Source organism: Sapajus apella, unplaced genomic scaffold (genome assembly GCF_009761245.1).
Source record: "Sapajus apella isolate SASKATOON/1434 unplaced genomic scaffold, GSC_monkey_1.0 scaffold47, whole genome shotgun sequence".
In the NCBI taxonomy this organism is placed as follows: domain Eukaryota; kingdom Metazoa; phylum Chordata; class Mammalia; order Primates; family Cebidae; genus Sapajus; species Sapajus apella.
In genome coordinates this window covers 8,186,449-8,207,177 of record NW_022436987.1, presented here as the reverse complement: position 1 = coordinate 8,207,177, position 20,729 = coordinate 8,186,449, and the positions used below count along the sequence as shown (strand labels likewise).

General features: G+C 44.7%; 1 protein-coding gene across 10 annotated transcripts in view; it reads right to left on the bottom strand.

Moving 5' to 3' along the window:
- Positions 1-20,729, bottom strand: part of TEAD1 (TEA domain transcription factor 1) — a 273,107-nt gene that overhangs the window by 40,835 nt on the left and 211,543 nt on the right. For all 10 annotated transcript variants that reach the window (XM_032240798.1, XM_032240796.1, XM_032240799.1 and 7 more), the window contains 2 exons: positions 20,516-20,640; positions 1,316-1,489 (listed from right to left, as the gene is read on the bottom strand). In XM_032240798.1, coding sequence (XP_032096689.1) covers positions 1,316-1,489; positions 20,516-20,640 — 299 coding nt within the window. The remainder of the gene's footprint in view (positions 1-1,315; positions 1,490-20,515; positions 20,641-20,729) is intronic.

The following is a 20,729-nucleotide window of genomic DNA, read 5'->3' as shown; positions in this document are numbered from 1 at the left end:
CAAAGAGGCTTAGGTTGACAGATCCTGTGGCCAGGATCCACAAGGGATTAATAAGCAATGAGGAAACGGAACAGAGGTATTAAAGTCACAAAGATCTGATGTCAAGGCCCAGGTATCCACCCCACAAACCTGTCTATGAGCCATTTTTTCCTAGTTGGAGCTGAAGCAAATTCTATCTAAAACTTGGAGGATGAGATGAAATGTACATAAAGCATTTAGCACAGCTCCTAGCACAGAGCAAGCATGCAATAAATGGAAGCCACTCTATGAATAAGGGCCCATGAAGCGGTCAAGAGTCCAGAGGAGGGGGGACACCTTCAAATAATCATGACACAGCATGGGAAGTGATTACCAAATGCAATAAGAAATCAATGGCCTGCTTAAATGGGGAAGGTTCTATGATAGAGGAGCCATTGTGTCATGGAACAGAAGGAGCTGGCCCAGTACTACAGGGAGAAAGGAGCAGAAAGTCCATCTAGACAAACAGAAGGTGGGGCACAGACTAGGCAGGTGGAGCAACAGGGGTTTGGCGGACACAAGAGGAAGCTACCTTGGAACCAGGTTGCTTAGGGCCTTTAATGCCATGCTAAGGGGCACAGACATTTAAAAGTTTTTTAAAAATTGTGTAAAGGCTGAGGAATCATAAACTCACAGTACTACCAGGTTATCTGGTCTCCTGGTGATCCTCGAATCCTTCAGCACACACACATTATACTTATGCCTATTCTGACCCATTAGCATTCCCCTGGCCCAAGCCTGACTAGCACAGAAGGAGTGGCAAAGCTCCTCTCAAAGGCTCTGTCTGGAACATAAGCAAAGCTGCAGCAGTCAGAAGAATTTGCCCATCATTTTAAAGCACAAATGAAGTATATACTGGTCAAAGCCATTCTGTATCCTCTCTGATGCTTACAAAATCTTGAACCATGTAACTTTATCTTCCCAGCTCTAGGTCCTGTACTCCAATAGAATTTATAAGTTGCTTTGTTGCATGGAGAAGAAACAGAAAGAGGGTACAGCGCCCCATGTTTTCCATGACGACTCCAGCCATCTGTAAATGAGTGAAGCCCAAAGAGGCTGCCTGTCCCTCTTGCCCTTTGGCAGGGACAGAGAATGTCACCCGGATACACCATGTGGATGCATAAGGCTGGCATGAGGACAGCCCACAGGTGTGAGTCTGCGCTCCCTTGGCAATTCTGCAAAAGCGCGTGAAGGTGCACCCAGTGTAAATCCACAGCCAGCTATGCTGCACTGTGCTCACCTAGAAATGTGACCATTCAGACACAAACCACAGAAATCACAGCAATGTCTTACTCACCCAGAATTTTACGAGGAAGAAGGCATTTTGAGGGCCCTTTCCAAATAGTTCCTTTAAGCCACCTTTCTTTTCAGGAAATTTGTCATAAATCTGACGAATGTCCACTGATTCAAGCAATGGGTCACTGTAAGAATGGTTGGCATGCCCAATGTGCACGAAGAGGTGTTTGTTGTACTGTAAGAAACCAACAGAAACATTCCCATTACAAACCCTTTGATCAACCTGGGACTCATCCATCTTGAACTAGATAAAGAGCAGTAGTACCAAAATTCTATAATTAGGCCTTCCAGCCTAGGGTCAATGCTTTTGAAATGATGAGTATATTTAGAAAAGCCATTATAGCGCAGGATTGAGACAAACATTGCCTTTTACTGACAAGGACATATATTTTCCCAAATACCTAAAAAAAAAAAAAAAAAAAAAAAGGCTTTTTACAGACACATTAGTAAGAACAGCTTAAGTTGCTCAGCTACCAAACCAAGAAACAGTTACATTACCCAATTTCACCTGACTCAACTGAAAATGACAGTGATACTCTTCGGAGCCCAATAAGAAATCTGTGTGCAGTTAGCTCATGTCATAACCCAGAGTGCACTTCTTGTCCCAGCTCTCCCAGGACAGTGTAGATACAGTAGTCTGAGCATTGGTACCCACTTCCTTCTTCCAGCAGGAGTAAGAGTGTAGAGTCTCTTTGTCACCAGTCCCCTTACTAACCAATCCAAAGCTACTACATAAGGGCTGCTCAGTATGTGTCTGTCAGTGCAAAGTTAGGATTGGGGTATAGATCACAGAGAAGATCTACAAGGCCATACGTGGCTGGTGAAAAAGAACATTCGTCACTCATTCATGGAAAAAAAAAAGCAAACCCTAAACAATGTTAAATCATTTCACTTACAAAGCAAACCCTTTTCTTCCCCTTGCTTTGGGATAAGACATGGTAAGTGGGCCACAAAGGAGTGTGTCCAAACCAATGATTCTCAACCCAGGCTACATCAGAATAACCACGGAGCATTTAAACACCACAAAGGCCTGGGCACAATCTAGATTAAACTGGAGTCTCTGAGAATGAGGCCAAACATCAGTAATTTTTAAAGCTTCTTCAGTGAATTCCAGTACAGAGCCAAATTTGAGAACCACTGGTCTAGATGCTATACTCCAGACCCTTCAGGCCTGCCTCTCCCACTGAGTAGGCAGTAACACCAACTTAACGTGACACATACCAAGACGCCTGGGGTCTCACGGGATCTACAGGTCTCAGAACCAAACAGGGTTCAATGAGAAACTCCATCTGCCTTCTTTATCTAGCAGTCCAAGTCTGCTCACATTCCAAGTTAAAACTGGCAACGCTCCAACTACTGTCCTGCATACTGATCTATTCCACAGGAAGTCCCAAGTAACAGAAGGCTTGGGTAAAGGAGAGTACTATATATGGGTTAATATACAGTCTGTGGAATCTAATCATTGGGGCCTGCTTTTAAAAAAAAAAAAAAATATGTGGTCTGGACTCGTCCTGCTCAAGCATAAAACACTGAGCCCAAATTAGCTATGATACTGGGCAAGTGCCTCTCAAATCTCTAAAATGGGGACAGTGATGGCATTCACTTCACTGGATTGTTACATGGTTTAAATGAGATACTTCACAGACATCACCAGGGATCCAAGATCCAACAAAGAATAAGCACTCAATAAATTCTAGCTATTATTGTTTAAGACTTCTTCTCTTTGAGATTCACCATAATAAACATATTAAAAACAGTGCCATTGACTGGGCATAGTGGCTCATGCCTTTAATGTCAGCACTTTGGAAGGTCGAGGAGGGAGAATCATTTGAGCTCAGGAGTTTGACACCTGACTAGACAACACAGTGAGACCTCATCGCTACCAGGAAAAAAAAAAAAAAAAAATTAACCAGGTGTGGTGATGCATGACCATAGTCCCAGCTACTTGGGAGGCTGAGGCAGGAGGATCACTTGAGCCTGGAAGATCGAAGGTGCAATAAACTGATCATGCCACTGCACTCCAGCCTGAGCAACAAAGTAAGACCTTGCCTCTTAAAAAAAAAAGGGGGGGGGGCACTTCCTTAAAGAAACATTGTTTCACATATAATTTCTAGTTTCTCAAACTCAGTTGGTCACAAAACCCTATGAAATACATCCTGAAGGAGTGCTGTTTTAAATCTATAACCTGCTACCCGCCGTTGTGGATCTCTGGCCATTCTGCCCACAATGCCAAAAGACAGGAGGCTGAACACTCCATCTGATGCCAATGCTGCATACAGGGGCAGTGCAACTGGGGCCAGTATCTTTTGGAAGAGGGCCAGGCTCCTCTCCTGTTCAACATCAGAGTTGTATCTTTTCCAAAGCTTCAAACATCCTAAAAGTTATCAGGTGGAGTGAAAAAGAGGACCCTCTCAGGCTCTGACATGGATGCAGCTGTATGGACTAGCTGCCTGGCAGATTTTAGGTAATACCTGACAGAAGCTGGGAGATACTATAAAACAACAGGGTATGCCTGAGCAGGAAGTTATTTTTAAAAAGGTTAAAAGTAAAAGCAGGGCCGGGTGCGGTGGCTCATGCCTGTAATCCCAGCACTTTGGGAGCCCGAGGCGGGTGGATCACCTGAGGTCAGGAGTTGAAGACCAGCCTGGCCAATATGGCGAAACCCCATCTCTACTAAAAATACAAAAAATCAGCTGGACATAGTGGCAGACACCTGTAATCCCAGCTACTTGGGAGGCTGAGGCAGGAGAATTGCTTGAACCTGGGAGGCAGAGGTTGCAGTGAGCCAAGATCATGCCATTGCACTCTGGCCTGGACAACAAAAGCGAAACTCCATCTCAAAAAAAAAAAAGGCAGAAGTAGGAAGTTAAAATGGTTAAAAGTAAAAGCCATTGTGTTAGGGAGGTGAGATAATGGGGGTGGTAAGAGGTGGGATTATAAGGGTAGGAGTATCTTTGAGCTTTTTATATATTTTCTCAAATGTTGCCACATCACTTTTTCAATTATAAACAACAGCCCATGGAAATGTACGAGGCACAGTCAGCTGCTAAGCAGCTTCTAGTCTTTCTAATCTCAGTGGGCAAAAGGAAAAAAAATAACACGGGCAAAGGTGTGAGCACAGATGCTGGTATAAAGGCAATCAGAGACAGAGAGTGGAATGTGGAGTACTGGGCAAAAGGCATTGTTTCTTCATTACTGAGACAACTGGCTGTGTTCTATCCATCCCATCCTGATTAATCACCTCTGCTTGCAGCTAGCTCTCAGACCTCCCCCGTTCTGGGAGGCACCCTTCTGTCCGTTCTAGTGCCCTCTGCAGGGAGTGAGTTTATGGGAGGCATGGGTCACAACCTTTGGGGACCCACTGAGCTGAATCCCAGTCTCCCTTTAGGCTCCTCACTCTCAGCTGTTCTGCCTCGCTAACTGCCCCGGGCCACCCCAGAGCTGGGGTGAAGTTAAGAAGCTGGAAAACTTGAAGTTTTTGTGCTTAACATGAAAATGTCCCTGCACTGTACTGTTGGAAATGGGGACCATGGCCCTGACCTCTACAGGTCAAGAAGTCAAGAAGGTGAATGGCGGTAAAATCTACCGCATACTGATGGGAACCATGAAGGTACAGCTGAAAAGCAAGGTGCTGAGTGTAAAGCACAAACGCCTTGAAGCCAGACACAAACCTGAAATCTCAGTTTTCTCACATGTGCAGTGGCGATAAAAACCTGTAATATTTGTGAGTATTAAAGGAACTAACATTCAGAAGGTGCTTGGCAGAGGGCCTGGCATATAAGAAATGTTTGATAGGGGCTGGGCTTGGAGGCTCACGCCTGTAATCTCAGCACGTGGGAGGCTGAGGAGGGTAGATCACTTGAGGTCAGGCGTTCAAGACCAGCCCGGCCAACAGAGTGAAACCCCATCTCCACTAAAAATACAAAAATTAGCCAGGCATGGTAGCCCATGCCTGTAATCCCAGCTACTCAGGAGGCTGAGGCAGGAGAATTGCTTGAACCCAGGAGGCGGAGGCTGCAGTGAGCCAAGATTGCACCATTGTACTCCAGCCTGAGTGATTAGAGACTGTCTCAAAAAAAAAAAAAAAAAAAACACAAACCATAAGTGTTCAAGTTGGATAAATGATAGCTGCTAAGATTCACCATGGTTATAGTTTATCATGTGAGATTCACTAGATCCGAAGGTAGAAGTAATAGAACTTTCCTGCTTTAGGTAGCCCTCCTGCCTAGTTAAGAAAAAGAAACACAAATAAGCCAAGAGCTGGGAGCAAGCAGTGAAGCAGAGTGACTGCTCAAATCCCTGACCATGGCCCATCATAAGCAGCTGTTCAGTGTGTGGGCCTCTCACCTGTGCCTTAAGGAAGGAAGAGAACTTGTGTCCATTGGGCACTGTGAGCAATGTGCTGTTTATAGATGTGATCTCAGGTAATCATTGCCTCATGGCAACACTGGAGGGACTTAATTTACATCATTTTACAGATGAGGAAATAGAAGCTTAGAGATGAACTGACTTGCCTGAGGTCACACATCCAGGAATAGTCCTGGAGTTAATGAAAGTTGGATCTGTCAACACCACAGCCCTTGCGTTTGCTGCAAACATCAATCACACTGTCCCCCAGAAGAAAATGCCTAAGCCCTTCTAACACCGTTAAATCAACTTTTGAAAGTTGATTTGGGAAAGGAACAACAACAAAAAAACTAAACATTGTTTGAAGTTAAATTAGAATTAGGGACAAACATGATTCACAAACGCATCAGATAGAGTACTCAAAGATTTCTATTTTGAGGAATTTACCTCTGTGTTCCAGGCTAAAATGAACAGAGAAGGGGCAGGCTGTCTTTGCCAAAGGAAATCGGGCACTGCCTCTACAAGGCTGGTGACTTGAAACCAAACTCTGACCATTGGCATCTGAGTGGCTTCATTGCTGCCAAGAGGTGGTGACTCTGTTTCTAAGAATACAAAGTACTACAGAAGGTGCCCTGGAGACCACAGCATTGAAACAAACAGACCGCCCTCTACCCTTCATTCAACCTGGGTAGGTCAGAAATCCCTCTGCCCACAAATCCAAAAGGCTAAAAGGAAGAAATCTGTATGTTTGGGTTCAAGTTTTAATGAAATTAATTCTAAAAACCATTTGGTGAGGCTCTAACTACTTCCAGTCTTGCCAATTCTCCTTATAAGTAAAATGTGTTAAGGTGGATTCTTTATTTGCTTCCCTCCTTTCCAAATAAATCCTATTTTTTTCTCCAGCAGTGGTTTCCCCAAAATTGAAGATGGCACATAAAACAAGTAAGGGCAATTCTATTCCATAGGGCACAAAAGGAATTCTCATAAAAGAAAACAGGCATTTGGGGGCAATATACGAGCAGAAAAAGAGCGAATGCCAATGACTCAGGTATGCAAGGCCCAGGGCTAGGTTTCCTCAAAATCCAAAACACAGGCCAATTTTGACTTGTCCAAAAGAGTCCCCTAGGCACTCAGTGGGGGCACAATTGATTATCAACATCTCAGTGTCAACAATGGAAAAGGGACTCACTTGGCCTGTTTCTTTTATAGATTTTAGTAGAAAGAATCAGCACACCTATCGTCTATCATATATGCCAGGCACAGTCTAGGCACCAGGAATCCACGAGCTAACAACAAAGTGCTCGTCTTCATAGACCCTACAGAGTGACTATACAGAGCAATCTTATTGCCTCTGTACTTAGAATTGTATCTTCCCCAAATACATGTTCTCATAGATTACCACAGAAGATGAGGATAATAAAGACAGTCAACAACGTTTCTGCATATTGCATGAATTAAATTAACATTTACCTCCTCTTTTTATAAGAATGACCTTATTCTCCAGCATTAAATATACAGTATTGTTCATTAGCAAGGAGAAAACATGTGGAAATCACCTAGAAGACATGAATAAGGTTTCACAAGTCCAAGGCAAAAACCATGATGAACACCAAGTTATCCATTACACATGAAAGTAGAACAACACACTTTCAGATATTTAAGGTTTCAGAAAACTGACCCTTCTTGCAACTTGTTCTCAGGGAGCTACAGGAGGATATGTTCCTACAAAATGAGGAAGTAAATTTTAAAAAGAGACGAGGCTTAACACAGAAGAAAGGTAAAGAAACTGCCAGGTCAACCAGTCCAGAGTGGATCCATGGAGCTGAGGGCTCCTGGAGGGATGTCGGTAAGAGAACAGACCCCTGATTTGTATCTCACTCGCTGGAGAAGAGTATCAGAGGAGTATGAGAGTTCTCCTAGAAACTTTTTTTTCGAAGTTTAACTCTTGTTGCCCAGGCTGAAGTGCAATGGCATGATCTCGGCTCACCACAACCTCTGCCTTTTGGATTCAAGCAATTCTCCTGTCTCAGCCTCCTGAGTAGCTGGGATTACACGCATGCGCCACCAAGTCCCGCTAATTTTGTATTCTTAGTAGAGACAGGATTTCTCCATGTTGGTCAAGCTGTTCTCAAACTCCCAACCTCAGGTGATCCGCCTGCCTTAGCATCCCAAAGTGCTGGGATTACAGGCGTGAGCCACCACACCCAGCCTCTCCGAGAAACTTTGAGGATGAATTGGTGTAGGTACGTAAAACTGAACAATTTTTTAAAAAGACAACCATATACCCCAGAAAAAAATTTTACAATTAAGAAAATGCTTGTATATAACATTAACCATGCTGTGTGCAAAATTTATACGGGTTTGTAAGATTAACTGAATATTAATTTTTTAATGTAATACAAGCAAATAGGGGGACCGAAAGGAAGGCATGGGGGGAAGTGGGGCATATACTAAATTTAGAGAGCTAAATCCTAGTTTTGTATGTTACGAATTCAATAGATGCTGCCTAAAATTCACAGAATGATATATACAGTATAAGCATGTTACTTAGAAATACGGACATAAATACATTAATATAAAGAAATGGCTGCAGGCAATGGTCCCTAAAAAGTAGAAGTGGCAGGTGAGGAGCCATGAAGCCGCAGAATACTGCCTTTGCTATGGGCCATACATTTCAATTTGGCTTATACAATTATTTTATTAAATAAACCACCAATCAAAAACTATCTAGAAACATTAGGAGTCTTTCTGAGGAAGGGAAATAACTGCAAAAGGAAGTAAAAAAATATCACTTCAGGATGTTTATTCTGTGTTGGCCACAAGTTCCTTGGGCTCTAAAGGAGCTAGAGTCAGACTGCAAAGCTTTCCTACAGCTTGAATGCGCAGGACAGCTGGCCAGGAGCTGGGACGCTTGTCTGCAGGCAGGGTTCACCAAAAAGACCTGGATCAAGGATGCCCGCAGCACCTGATGCAATCTTAATATGTGGATTTCTATTTTGACTTGGGGAAATGTTCATTTCTCTTTCTATTGCTGTAATTCCTTGTGGCAATAGGGATTCTTCATGGCAGTTGCAAACAATAATAAAGGTGAATGCAGCCCTCAAAACTCAACCATTTACTTGCAAAGGGCTTCTGAGATACCCTGGGGGTTGAATAAAGAACTTTCCTCTTCCTTCAAAGCTGCTCTATGAGGTCACTTTGTTTCCTAGTCCCTGGCTGTTCTTTGCTGCTTAGGGAACCTGCAGTAAGAAGTGATGAGCATCTGGACTGTGGAGTCAGATGGGATCTGAGTTTGGATCTGGGTTTGAATCCGAGCACTGGCACCACTTCCTATGTGAGTCATCCAGGGCAAGTGATTATAGCCCTCTCTGTTGCAGTTTCCACATGCATAGTGGAAATATGTATACTTAGTGGAAATACAATGCAGGAATAATAGTACCTGCTGTGCTCGAGTGTCAAGGATATTAAATGAAATAATGCAAGGAAAACTCCTAACACTGTACAAAGCACGTAATTTGTTATTACTTTCTGGAAGAATCATGATGCTTCTTTGGACGAAATAATGTGGAATCAGTACTGTCCTCTGATAACAAAAAACTGGACATAATAAAACTTAAAGCAGAAATGAAGACAGGAAAGTTGCAGATACATTAAGGCAATTCCTACTGTTCTGACATTACCGTTGGTGCTGGCGTGCAGGGTAGTGGCAGTGCGGGGAGGCCTTGTGGGGTCTGGCCCCCACATTTCCGTCAGGCACACAGTACCCTCTCCAGACACCTGCCTCCCAGCTTCATCTAAGACATGCGAAGTCTGTTCCCAAAAGTGGGGTGGGGGCAGCCTGGGAGGTTTCATCACTGTAGTTGAAACAAACCACAACATTACAACTTCCAACAGTGATCACTGGGGCTTTATTCTCTCTTCTTTTTAAAATGACTGCCAATACATTCTACAGACCTCTGATGAAGGCAGTTCAATCTTTGTGAAGGAGGAAGAAAAAGCCCTAAAAATCTGCTAGTCCCCAGCATCTGCGAGATGCCCTCAGACACACCCAGGCCCTGCACTGCATCGTCTGACCTGAAGATGGCAGTCTTTTCCTAAACTTGTTCCAAAAATTCTAAGTATTTGAAGAACGTAGTGAAACCTTGAAAAATGACTGCTGTCAAATAATACCAAGAGAAAAATTATAATCCACTTAGGAATTTAAAGAAATCAAGACAAATAACTCATGTCAAGGGATGCTAATGTACAAGCTGGAACAGAACAAGGACAAATCGCCTACATTTACTTCCTGTCACGGTCCTGCCAGGAATGTCTGTCCAGCTACCCCCAGGGCAGGCTGGGCAGCCTGTGATGGCCCGTGGGGGACAGGGAATGGCCGTGGAGCCAAGCCAAAAAAGGTTCCCACACATTCAGCCCAGTAGCCTGCCTGCGCTCATGGTTCCTGCTGGGGAGAAAGTGAATCTGAAGTGAGTTCTCTCCTTAGCTCACTGTTCAGGGCACCAAGCCTGTTCTGGCCAACCTGGCCCTGATATGCCACTTGATCCCATGTCCCTCACTCCTCCCAGAGAGAAACATCACGGGAAACAAGGAGCAAGTGAATCTCTCCTTCTGGGATCTCACACCAAGATGCATCCTTTCCACCTCCCACTCCCAGCACCATCTCCACAGACGGGCTGCTGCTTCCTTAGACAGGAGTGTGACTTTCCTGCAGAAGTGCAGCTGAAAGACCCACCTGCTGAGTGAGCAACCAGGAAGGCAGGTGCATGGGGTGCAGACCTGCCAAAGAAAGCAGAGGGGGCCTGGCCTGGCTGGGGCTTCTGTGACATGTCTAAAAAATCCGGATGTCCAGACGCTTTCAGTGGCCTCCTTCCCAAAGGGTAATGAAGAACGAGGGTGAGTGGCCAGAGCATCTCACAAACACTGAGCACAGCACCAGCAGACAGGCTGCTGCCACAGGAGGGTGTGTCCTGGGCCTGAAGGAGCTTGCCGGCGGCTCGGCTAGGGCTCAGGATTGTGAGGGGAATGGGGGCACTCCACACTGACCCCAGGAGACACTCCATCTCCTGTGTCCCCATGGAAGACCAGGCTTGGGAAAACATGAGGAAAACCTGAGAGAAATTCAAAGACAAGCATCAGACCAGCTGCAGCCTTCCTCCCCAAACTTGGGAGGCTAAATGTACTTTCCAACCACTTATTCCTAAGCATGAGATGAGCACATTAATGACACCTGGGTTAGGATAGCTAGGCTCTGCTATTTTTAGCTGAGTGGCCTGAGGCAAGGGGCTTAACCTTTCTGGACCCCGCCTTCCTCATCTGAGGGGTGATGACCCTACTAGCCTGTCTCCAAGGTCAAATGAAACAGTCCATGTGAAAGTTCTGCCCAGGCCACACAGAGCCGCACAGATACTGGTGAGCTGGCTTACTGTCATGAGATCACCTGCAAGCCCTGAACTATGGGAAACAAGGAGCATCTTTTCTGAAGTACCAGAAACCAGATTTGTTCGCACAGCCATTCTCCACTCCAAGATGCGGCAACTGCCTCCGCAGCCACTATAAAACCAGGAAGTTTCTCCAGAGACACTGGTGCCCTTCTCCATCCTGCCCAGGATACAGGCAAGAACCCTCCTGGCAATCTGGAATTGAAACCTTGCTGCTTTTTTTTTCTTTTTTGAGATGGAGTCTCCTCTGTCGCCCAGGCTGGAATGAAATGGCTCAATCTCGGCTCACTGCAACCTCCAAGGTTGAAGTGATTCTCCCACCTCAGCCTCCTAAGTAGCTGGGATTACAGGCACTCGCCATCTTGCCCGGCTAATTTTTGTATTTTTGTAGAGACCGGGTTTCACCATGTTGGCCAGGCTGGTCTTGAACTCCTGGCCTCAGGTGACCTGCCCGCCTCGGCCTTATGAAGTGCTGGGATTACAGGCATGAGCCACTGCATCCAGCAGAAACCTTGTTTCTTATGTCTCCAGCTTAATCCCCATGCACAGCCATCCCCTCTTCTTTCTTCCACAGGCTTCATCAATGTCAGATTTCCTTAAAGCTGCCCTCCTCACATTTTCCAAACCAAGACAGGATCTGTGTTCTGACACAGGAATTTTAGTTGATCTGTGAATTTAGACCACTGAAAGTATAGAGATATGAAATTAAATCATCCTTGGGCCCACATTTGACCAAGTGCCTTTATGAAAAAGAATCATGTTATCTGCAGGATATATTTACAGGCCTTCCATGCAAGCTCCAGCACAGGCCTGCCAGTCCCCCAGAGGGGAAGACCTCGGGCTCCCTCCGACTATAAAGACTGCTGACTCCCACCTCCACATCCAGGAGGTCCAGCCACTTAGAAATAAAAATCAGGGCCAGGACACCAGGCAGCAAAACTCCCTTCCTGCCTCCTTGCTGAGAAGGCTGCCATCACAAAGCCTAGGTGACCCTTCAGGAACTCTCTCCTGTCCTGGAGCCCAAATCCATCTGTGAATGGAGAATCATCCCTGCTCTTCCCTTTCCCGAGATAATGTGGTAAGTGTCATTTTCTAATCCACTGTGAAATTCAGACAAAGTTCAAATCGTCAACCCTGCCATCTATTAACCAGGTCCGAGGTGACGTTACTTAAAGTCTCTGAGCTTTCCTGTCTCCAACACGTATTTCAACAAGCTTATTTTGAGAATGAAAGCCAAAAGCATTATCACCAAACCAGTTCTTAGCAATCCTGCTTCCTCCTCTGTTATAGGACTCTTCAAATTATAGCAGCATCCTTGGTCTCAAATACCCAGTCATTACCATGTATCTCCTCTTCTCACAGCTCATTAATCTACAAGGCTTTATAATTTTATCTCCATAACATCTCTCCCCTCTACCATTTTCTCAGCCATGGCCCCTGCCCTGGTTTGGTCCTCATCAGCCACCAGCTGGCCAGTAGTATACTCTCCTCAAGCCTCTGCTCTCACCTGATGTAGCCATCGTTTTCCTGAAGCATAGATCAGATCACATCCTCTTTTTAAATAGCAGGGTGGGGAGAGAATATATATTCATATTAGACTGTATATGCATTAAAATCACTACAAAGCCTCATCAGAGAGTAGTAACAGTGGTAACCTACTTAGAGGTAGGTTAGGAATGAGAAGGAAAGGACATCTCCCTTCCATTCTCTGATGCTTGGAGATTTTTTTGACCTCATAAATTTACTACCTACAGGAAAAGTTTAATTAATTTTAAAAATTAATTGAGGCTGTGCATGGTGGTTCACACCTGTAATCCCAGCATTGAGCAGGCTGAGGCAGGCAGATTAGGAGGTCAGGAGTTTGAGACCAGCCTGGCCAATATGACAAAACCTTGACTCTACTAAAAATACAAAAATTAGCTGGGCATGGCGGCACACACCTATAATCCCAGCTACATGAGACGCTGAGGCAGGAGAACTGTTTGAACCCAGGAGGAGGTTGCAGCGAGCCAAGGTTGCGCCACTGCACTCCAGCTTGGGTGTCAGAGCAAGGCTGACAAAAAAAAAAAAAAAAAAAAAAGTAACTGAAAAATATTCTGACTCCTGTTTGAATTTCAATAGAGTCCAAAGCACCTGATAAGCACATTCTTCCAAGCTTGATCCCTGCCCAGGTCTCTGGCTCAATTTCCTTTCACATTACTATTAGACATTCAGGTTCAGAAGCATTTGTGGATTGCTCAGTATGTTCAGGGATATTACTAAATGTAATTAATACAGTGAGAGTGGCAGTGATCCTGTTATGCCTACTTAACAGACAGGAAACTGAGGCTGAGCTGTGAAGTAATTTGCCGCAAATCTCACACAGCTGCTAAGAATTCTGACATCAGTCAGATGCCACTAGAGCATGAGGGAAGACAGGCTCTAAAGCAGAGGTCCCCAACCTTTTTGGCACCAGAGACTGGTTTTATGGAAGACAATTTTTCCATGGGTTGGAAAAGGAACTCAGAGGAAACCCAGAATAACCACCTACTCAATGTTGAAGGCCCTCAGAGTTCTGGCCTTGCTTGGGGAGTTGCTACTTTGCAGGCAGGTGTTTTTATTTTTTTTTGAGACAGAGTCTCACTCTGTCACCAGGCACCAGGCTGGAGTGCAGTGGCGCGATCTCAGCTCACTGCAACCTCCGCCTCCTGGGTTCAAGCAATTCTTCTGCCTCAGCCTCCCAAGCAGCTGGGATTACAGGCACGCGCCACAATACCCAGCTAATTTTTGCATTTTTAGTAGAGATGGGGTTTTACCATGTTGGCCAGGATGGTCTCGATCTGATCTCTTGACCTCGTGATCCACCCACCTTGGCCTCCCAAAGTTCTGGGATTACAGGCATGAGCCACTGCGCGGGGCCTTAACTTTTGCACTTTGTCTTTGCTTCTTCAAAAGTATGGTGACGTGGTTAAGAATACAGAGTGGTGCTAAACCCTGGCACAGTCACCGCTCTTGGAAGTGGATCTTGATAACTTTAACGATTCTGAGCCACGGTTCTTTTACATACAGACTGGACATAATGCTCGGCATGCTATGCTTACAACAGCTTCTAAGTGCCGGTGATGATTATTATTGACATAATACTATATAAATAAGTTTCTTGGCTAGGCATGGTGGCTTACACCTGTAATCCCAGCACTTTGGGAGGCCAAGGCGGGTGGATCGCTTGAGCCCAGGAGTTCAAGACCAGCTTGGGTAACATAGTGAAACCCCATTTCGACTAAAAATACAGAAATCAACTGGGCGTGGTGGCACATGCCTATAGTTCCAGCTACTCAGGAGGCTGAGATGGGACAATCCCTTCAGCCTGGAAGGTTGAAGCTGCAGTGAGCTGTGATTGTGCCATTACATTCCAGCCTGGGCGATGGAGTGAAACCATCTAAATTAAAAAAACTAAAGTAAAAAATAAATAAATAAATAAATGAGTTTCATATGCTGAGCAAACATGTGCCTTCCCTGATCGGGTTTGTTCCTGTACTGTATTACAGAACCTTTTTTCTGCGAGGCAGTGAGTGTTTCCTCAAAATCTAAAGAGAACAATCCCTTTGCCTCTTTCTCCACCCTCAACTCTTCCCTCCTTTGGTTGTGTAATTCCCGCCTAAGTAAATCCTTTCTGCGCTCTCTTCCTGCCTTCTGCTCACTGTGGCATCCAGACCACAACAGGCATGAGACACACAGCCTGGTGCCTGGGGAATCTGAGCAGGCAGAGGTGTGCTGGGTGCTGTCCTGTGGGGGGGCTGGAGGAACCCGCTGTGCCCCAGAATCGAGGTGGAGGAATCACTCCAGGCTTTATCAGGAAAACCACTCCCTGTGTACTCACAGGATTCAGCTGACAGCTCTCCCATGCTGGGTTTTAATCTGCCTAACTTGACCTACAGAAACTGGGCCCTGATTTCAGGGAGGCCCCTTTTAAATAGCCCACCCTAGGTGGAGGATCCCACACTTAACACTTGAGGTCCTTTGATATGCAACACTGAAATCATGTAGAAAGTGTATTTCCAACTCAAATAGTCTTTGTTTTTTACACTCTTCCTTCCTTTCTTCACCCTCTGCTGTTTTTCTTTTAGCTTCTAGTAGAGCCAAAGGTAACAGAGGGACTGACTCGCTGGTTCTCCACCAACATAAACAAACCACCACCAACTTGGGGAAGCTGCCGTCCGGTTTACAGAAGACGCGGAGCCAGCAGGGGGCGATCATCCCCCTAATTATTCTCCCATTAGCTCTTTATAGCCTTGGGCTACGAAAACAGACAGCCCACTCATCAGATACAAATGGACCTTAGAGCCTTTTGGTCACAATCTCAGGATGTGGAGTCAACAGACCTGGATCTGAATCCTATTTCCCATGTCAGTTGGCTGTCTAACTCCGGGCAAGCTACTTCACAAAGATTACGTAAGATAATGAATGCATAGTGTTGGCACACAGGAAATATTTAAATGCTGGCCATCACTACTGCTAGAAGTTGCGGGCTTGTGAAGAAGTCTTCAGTGGTGACAAGGGTGACCTATGTGGTGAGCCAACAAGTAAATTTCATAAAATGCTGGTTCTAAGGCCACTCTAGACTGAGGAGGAGACAAACTAAGGTTCTTCTCTTGGCTTTGTTGCTACTAAAGTATGCAATTGTGTCTTTTTTTTTTGAAACGCAATTTCGCTCGCCACCCAGGCTAGAGTGCAGTGGTGTGATCTTGGCTCACTGCAACCTCCACCTTTTGGGTTCAAGCTCTTTCTTCCACCTCAGCCTCTCGAGTAGCTGAGATTACAGGTGCCCACCATCATGCTTAGCTAACTTTTGTATTTTTAGTAGAGACAGGTTTCACTATGTTGGCCAGGCTGGTCCTGAACTCCTGACCTCAAGTGATATGCCTGCCTTGGCCTCCCAAAGTGCCAGGATTACAGGCATGAGCCACTGCACCCGGCCAGCAATCGTGTCTTATCTTCTCTTAGGATATGTTACAGGCAGGCTAGGGTGCAAAGCTGGCTATTGTAAGGGAGCAATCTCTCCAAGCCTCTTCTGTAGAAGGCAATAGAATGACTTACTTCACAGAGCTCAGTAAAGATGAAAGAAGTCACTAATGACAAATAGCATGGAACCTGGCTACATCATTTCTTTTTCTGCCAGCACTACCTAGAAGTTTTCTTCCTACTAAAAAATATTGTATAATCCCTTGAGTCTAATGAGCCTAAGCCATTACAAAGAAGTAGGGGGAAACATATGTACATGTCCATCTGTAACAAAGATCTAAAGAAGCCAAATGCAAAGTTTAACTTGTTTAGGGCCCTTTAATTACTGGTCACTTTGTTTGCTTCCTTATCAAATTAATGTGTTTAATGTTGGATGTTAAATTTTAAGTACTGTATACCCAAATGTGTTGAAATGTATGAGCTGAGTTTTATATGGCTTTAATGTTTCTTTTGTTGGAACAAAAATATAGCAAAATTAAAGTCTGAGAAGTCACAAAAAATCTAAGAGTCAAAAAAACTATCTATAAGATACAAATTTTTTGGTGTAACCTTAGCTCTGAAGTACCATTATACCCTGATTGTAATAGCACATTGTGGTTGTCCAATAAAGCACATAGTATATAACTTGAGAGGCTGGTACTTAAGATACTATCAAATGTTTTTAATAATTTTGTTAATTCTCCATCCTTTCAACAGGTCAGCCACCACTTTTCCCCTCTAGCACAAGAACCAACTTTCAGGCCCTCACATGTCCACTAAAATCAAATATAGATCCTATTCACAATCTGCCACATTCATTTGCATACATTAAACCATTTGTGTTCAACTGCAAAATGAGTGTTTGTAACACAGGAATCTCAGAAGCAACACCAACATAGTGACTAAAGTTAAGCAAAATAATTTCACAGCAGTGATAGAGCTTTGGTTGTTAATGTCCAATGCACATCACTTAGTATCATAATACAAGCCAGAAACATCAACATATCTATTGGGGGTATTATTATTTTCTGCGATTATACAATTTTAATCCAAAAAGCAAGTAACTCTCCATTGGGAAAAAGGTTGGGGCATGGCGGTCCATGCCTGTAGTATGAGCTACTCGAGAGGCTGAGGCACAAGGATCACTTCAGCCCAGGAGTTTGAGGCCAGCCTGGGCAACATAGAAAGACCCCATATAAAAAAAAAAAAAAAAAAAAAAAAAAAAAAAAAAAAAAAAAAAAAAAGCAGTTGTGACAAAGGACCATTATTCCACATAAGCAGTTAGCATCTTCAGACATACTGGGTATTTATTTGCTTGGGTTCTTGCTTGCGTTCTCCACCTGAGTGTGGGCTCCATAAGAATAAGAACTTTGTTTTGTTCACTGCTGATTCCTAACACCTGAAACCGTGGTAGGTGCTCAAAATGTACTTGTTAAATAAATTCTAATTTCTCCCAATTTATATCCCCTAAAATATAACGATTTTTCTCAAAGGGCCCAAGGGTGTTACACCAGGCCTTCCTTTCATTTCAGAGCCTTTTAAGTCATGTGTTGGAGTCTATGTAAGTAAAGCTTTTTTTGTTAACAACAGCAGGCCAGACCCACTTTACCCATTCAGGTTATTATGTGTATCCTGAACGTATCTGAAGCATGTATCTCTGGCCTCTACTCTAGGGACTTAGTGGGCCTTGGCTTTCCGAAAATAGCCACAGGTTTAATACACTGCCACATACACTTCAGCTTCATCACCTCTGGAATCTTCTGCTCCCTTATTCTCTCCCTGTCCAATCTTCCATCTCTCAGCTTAAGGGCTACTTCCTCAAGGCAGCTTGCCCTGTTTCCTGCTACTTACAGCATCCAATATTCTTTCTTCCTAGAAGTCACAGCATTTTGCAATGATCTCTTGGATAATCAACTGTTTCGCGTCTCTACTAGGTATTATACTCCCCAGGGGCCGAGGCTGTGTCCGTCTGGGCAGTGATATGCTCCTCTCCTGTGCGACTTCTTGCATGTGCAGGTGCACATGAATGTCTGCAGAATGATCTGAATGACTCAAAATGTTTAGCCCAGCAAATACCAACAACAAAAAGTGCCAATCAAGCCTTCTGGGCCTGAAGAGGTACACAACTGGAGAGCACAGTAACAATGGGGGAGATACCACAGTATTTTTATTTCTTTCAAAAAAGAGAATCTTTAAAAAATATTCCATGGTCTTTTAACCACGGAAGCAAAAATCACATGGGGACTTCTGCCTCCCAGTGCCTTGGAGTTGTTTCCTAAAAAAAACAGTCATATGCAAAGAGAAATTTGCTCACACAGGAGATAGACTGAAAGACAGTTCAAGAGGCCTTCAAAATCTGGAGGTGGTCTTCTACGGTAGTGAAAAGAGTTCACTAAAATACAAGATTTGGGCTCCTGGTTCCCTCTGTTTACTGATTAGGTATCTTGACTAAGTCATTCAGTATGTCTGGGCCTCTGTTTCTTAATCTGTAAAATGGGGAAAACAGAACCTATTTGACAAGGCACTAAGAGGACAGAATAAAATACTAAATGACAAAGTACTCTGTAAACAACGAAGTGTCATACAAACACGAGTTACAAGAGGCAGAAGCAGTATCTGCGCCAATGCCCAGCCTTCAACCAAAGAACTCTGTATGCTTCCCACAAAGAACCAGCGGCAGAGAATCATGCAGGGCATCTTTCAGTTTGTCCCGATGCCTCCCACCTCTATGGATTTCACCCCCACCACCACTCTTCCTGTGAACCACTCAGCTGCTTGGGAGGAGTCATCCAGTTGGCCCTTTCTTCTCTTTCCTGGTCTCAATAGCTCCATTTTCTTGTACCTGTCCTGATGCACCCAACTTACTTCTCTTCCCTCATTTTCTTCCCCCTAATTTAGAAGCAGCTCTGTTTTTCCACCAGCTCCCAAAGTTCATGATTGTGGATCAAGACATCAGTGAGCCACACGTGGGTTCCTGTCTCCACTGGTGATGGCTGGTCAAGCCTCTGCCCCACGGGAGGCCTTCCCTCAAGCTGAAGTGCAAACATTCCTGTGAGAAGTCACCTCCAATTGCTCAGTATCTCAGCTGTCTTCCACAGGCTCTGAAGTCATTCCTAACACTTTCTCCTGATAACGGAAATGACAGCAAGGCAGGCAGCACACAGAGAGCACGGGACTTATGAGATGGGAAGGATGGGGTGAGATAGACAATGTGGCAAGAGTTGGTGAGAATCTCAGAGACAAACTAAGGATTCCTTCAGTTTCTGCCTTGGGCTCACCCACACACAGATGCAACGCTCATACTCACAGCCAAGGAGTGGGTGTGAAGAAAGGGTAAGGGGCTTATTGGGCAGGAAAGAAGGGAGGATCACATATGTATGGGAAATGCCTGGCTGAGAAACAATGGGACGATGGGTACAAGATAGGGTGGGGGAGATGGGAAAGAAGAAAGTGACAAATAGAGTCCAGACGCCAATGTTACTGGTATTTATGATATTATAATGCACTGCACTCTATGGCAAACTGTTAAAGTACCATTTTGTTACTTCTTTTTGTTTGTTTAAGATAGAATCTTGCTCTGTTGCCAGGCTGGAGTGCAGTGGCACGATCTTGGCTCACTGCAACCTCCTGCTCCTGGGTTCAAGTGATTCTTCTCCCTCAGCCTCCTGAGTAGCTGGGACTACAGGCATGCAGCCACCATGCCCAGCTCATTTTTGTAGTTTTAGTAGAGACAAGGTTTCACCATGTTGGCCAGGGTGGTTTCGATCTCTTGACCTTGTGATCTGCCTGCCTCAGGCTCCCCAAGTGCTGAGATTACAGGCATGAGCCACTGCACCCGGACACTTCTTAAGAAGAGAACAACTTGCTATTGTGAGAAACAGAGTTGGAAAAACAGCATGGAATAAGAGCTAAATGTTTAGGTTGTAGAGTTTTGAGAACCTCAGCTTAAATCTTGAATACATCAGAGATTAACTGTGTGACTTTGGGAAAGTTACTTACCCTCTCTGTTTCCTCATCTGTCGGTCAGTACCTAGCCTCCTAGGGTTTTATGAGGATGGATTGTGATCATATATCTAAATAACTCTGCATGGGACCAGGCATATGGCAAGGCTCAATAAATGTTACTTCTTGTTAAATTTTACAGAACATTAGAGCTTATAAAGGTCCCTCTCTCTGACTCAAGTATTCCCTATGGCACCTTGGAGTCCAGGACAGCAACATACCTCCAGCTCTGCTATTTTCTACACATCTGCCAATAGGAATCTCTTTCTACTTAATCAGAAGGCACCTGGCTGTTCTTTCTCAGGCCTGTTATCACAAAGGATATTTGTCAGGCATGGGGCAGGGGACAAGGATGAAAGATGGAAAAACAAGAAGGTGAACGGTAAAGGGAAAGAAATCCTGGATTGAAGATGCATCTCTCTGGGCACACTCACCGAGTCCGGATCTCGTTGCTGCTCAAGAAAAGCTGAAAATTCCACCAGGCGAAGCTTGGTTGTGCCAATGGAGCGACCTTGCCAGGCAGGGACCGAGGGAGCTGGGGCTGATGCAGGCTCAAAACCTGAAAGGCCAATCGTCACCTGTGATGCTGGTCACTCACCTCCCCTTGGGCCTCAGGAAAATGTTGGAACAGGGCTCTACAGATGACCC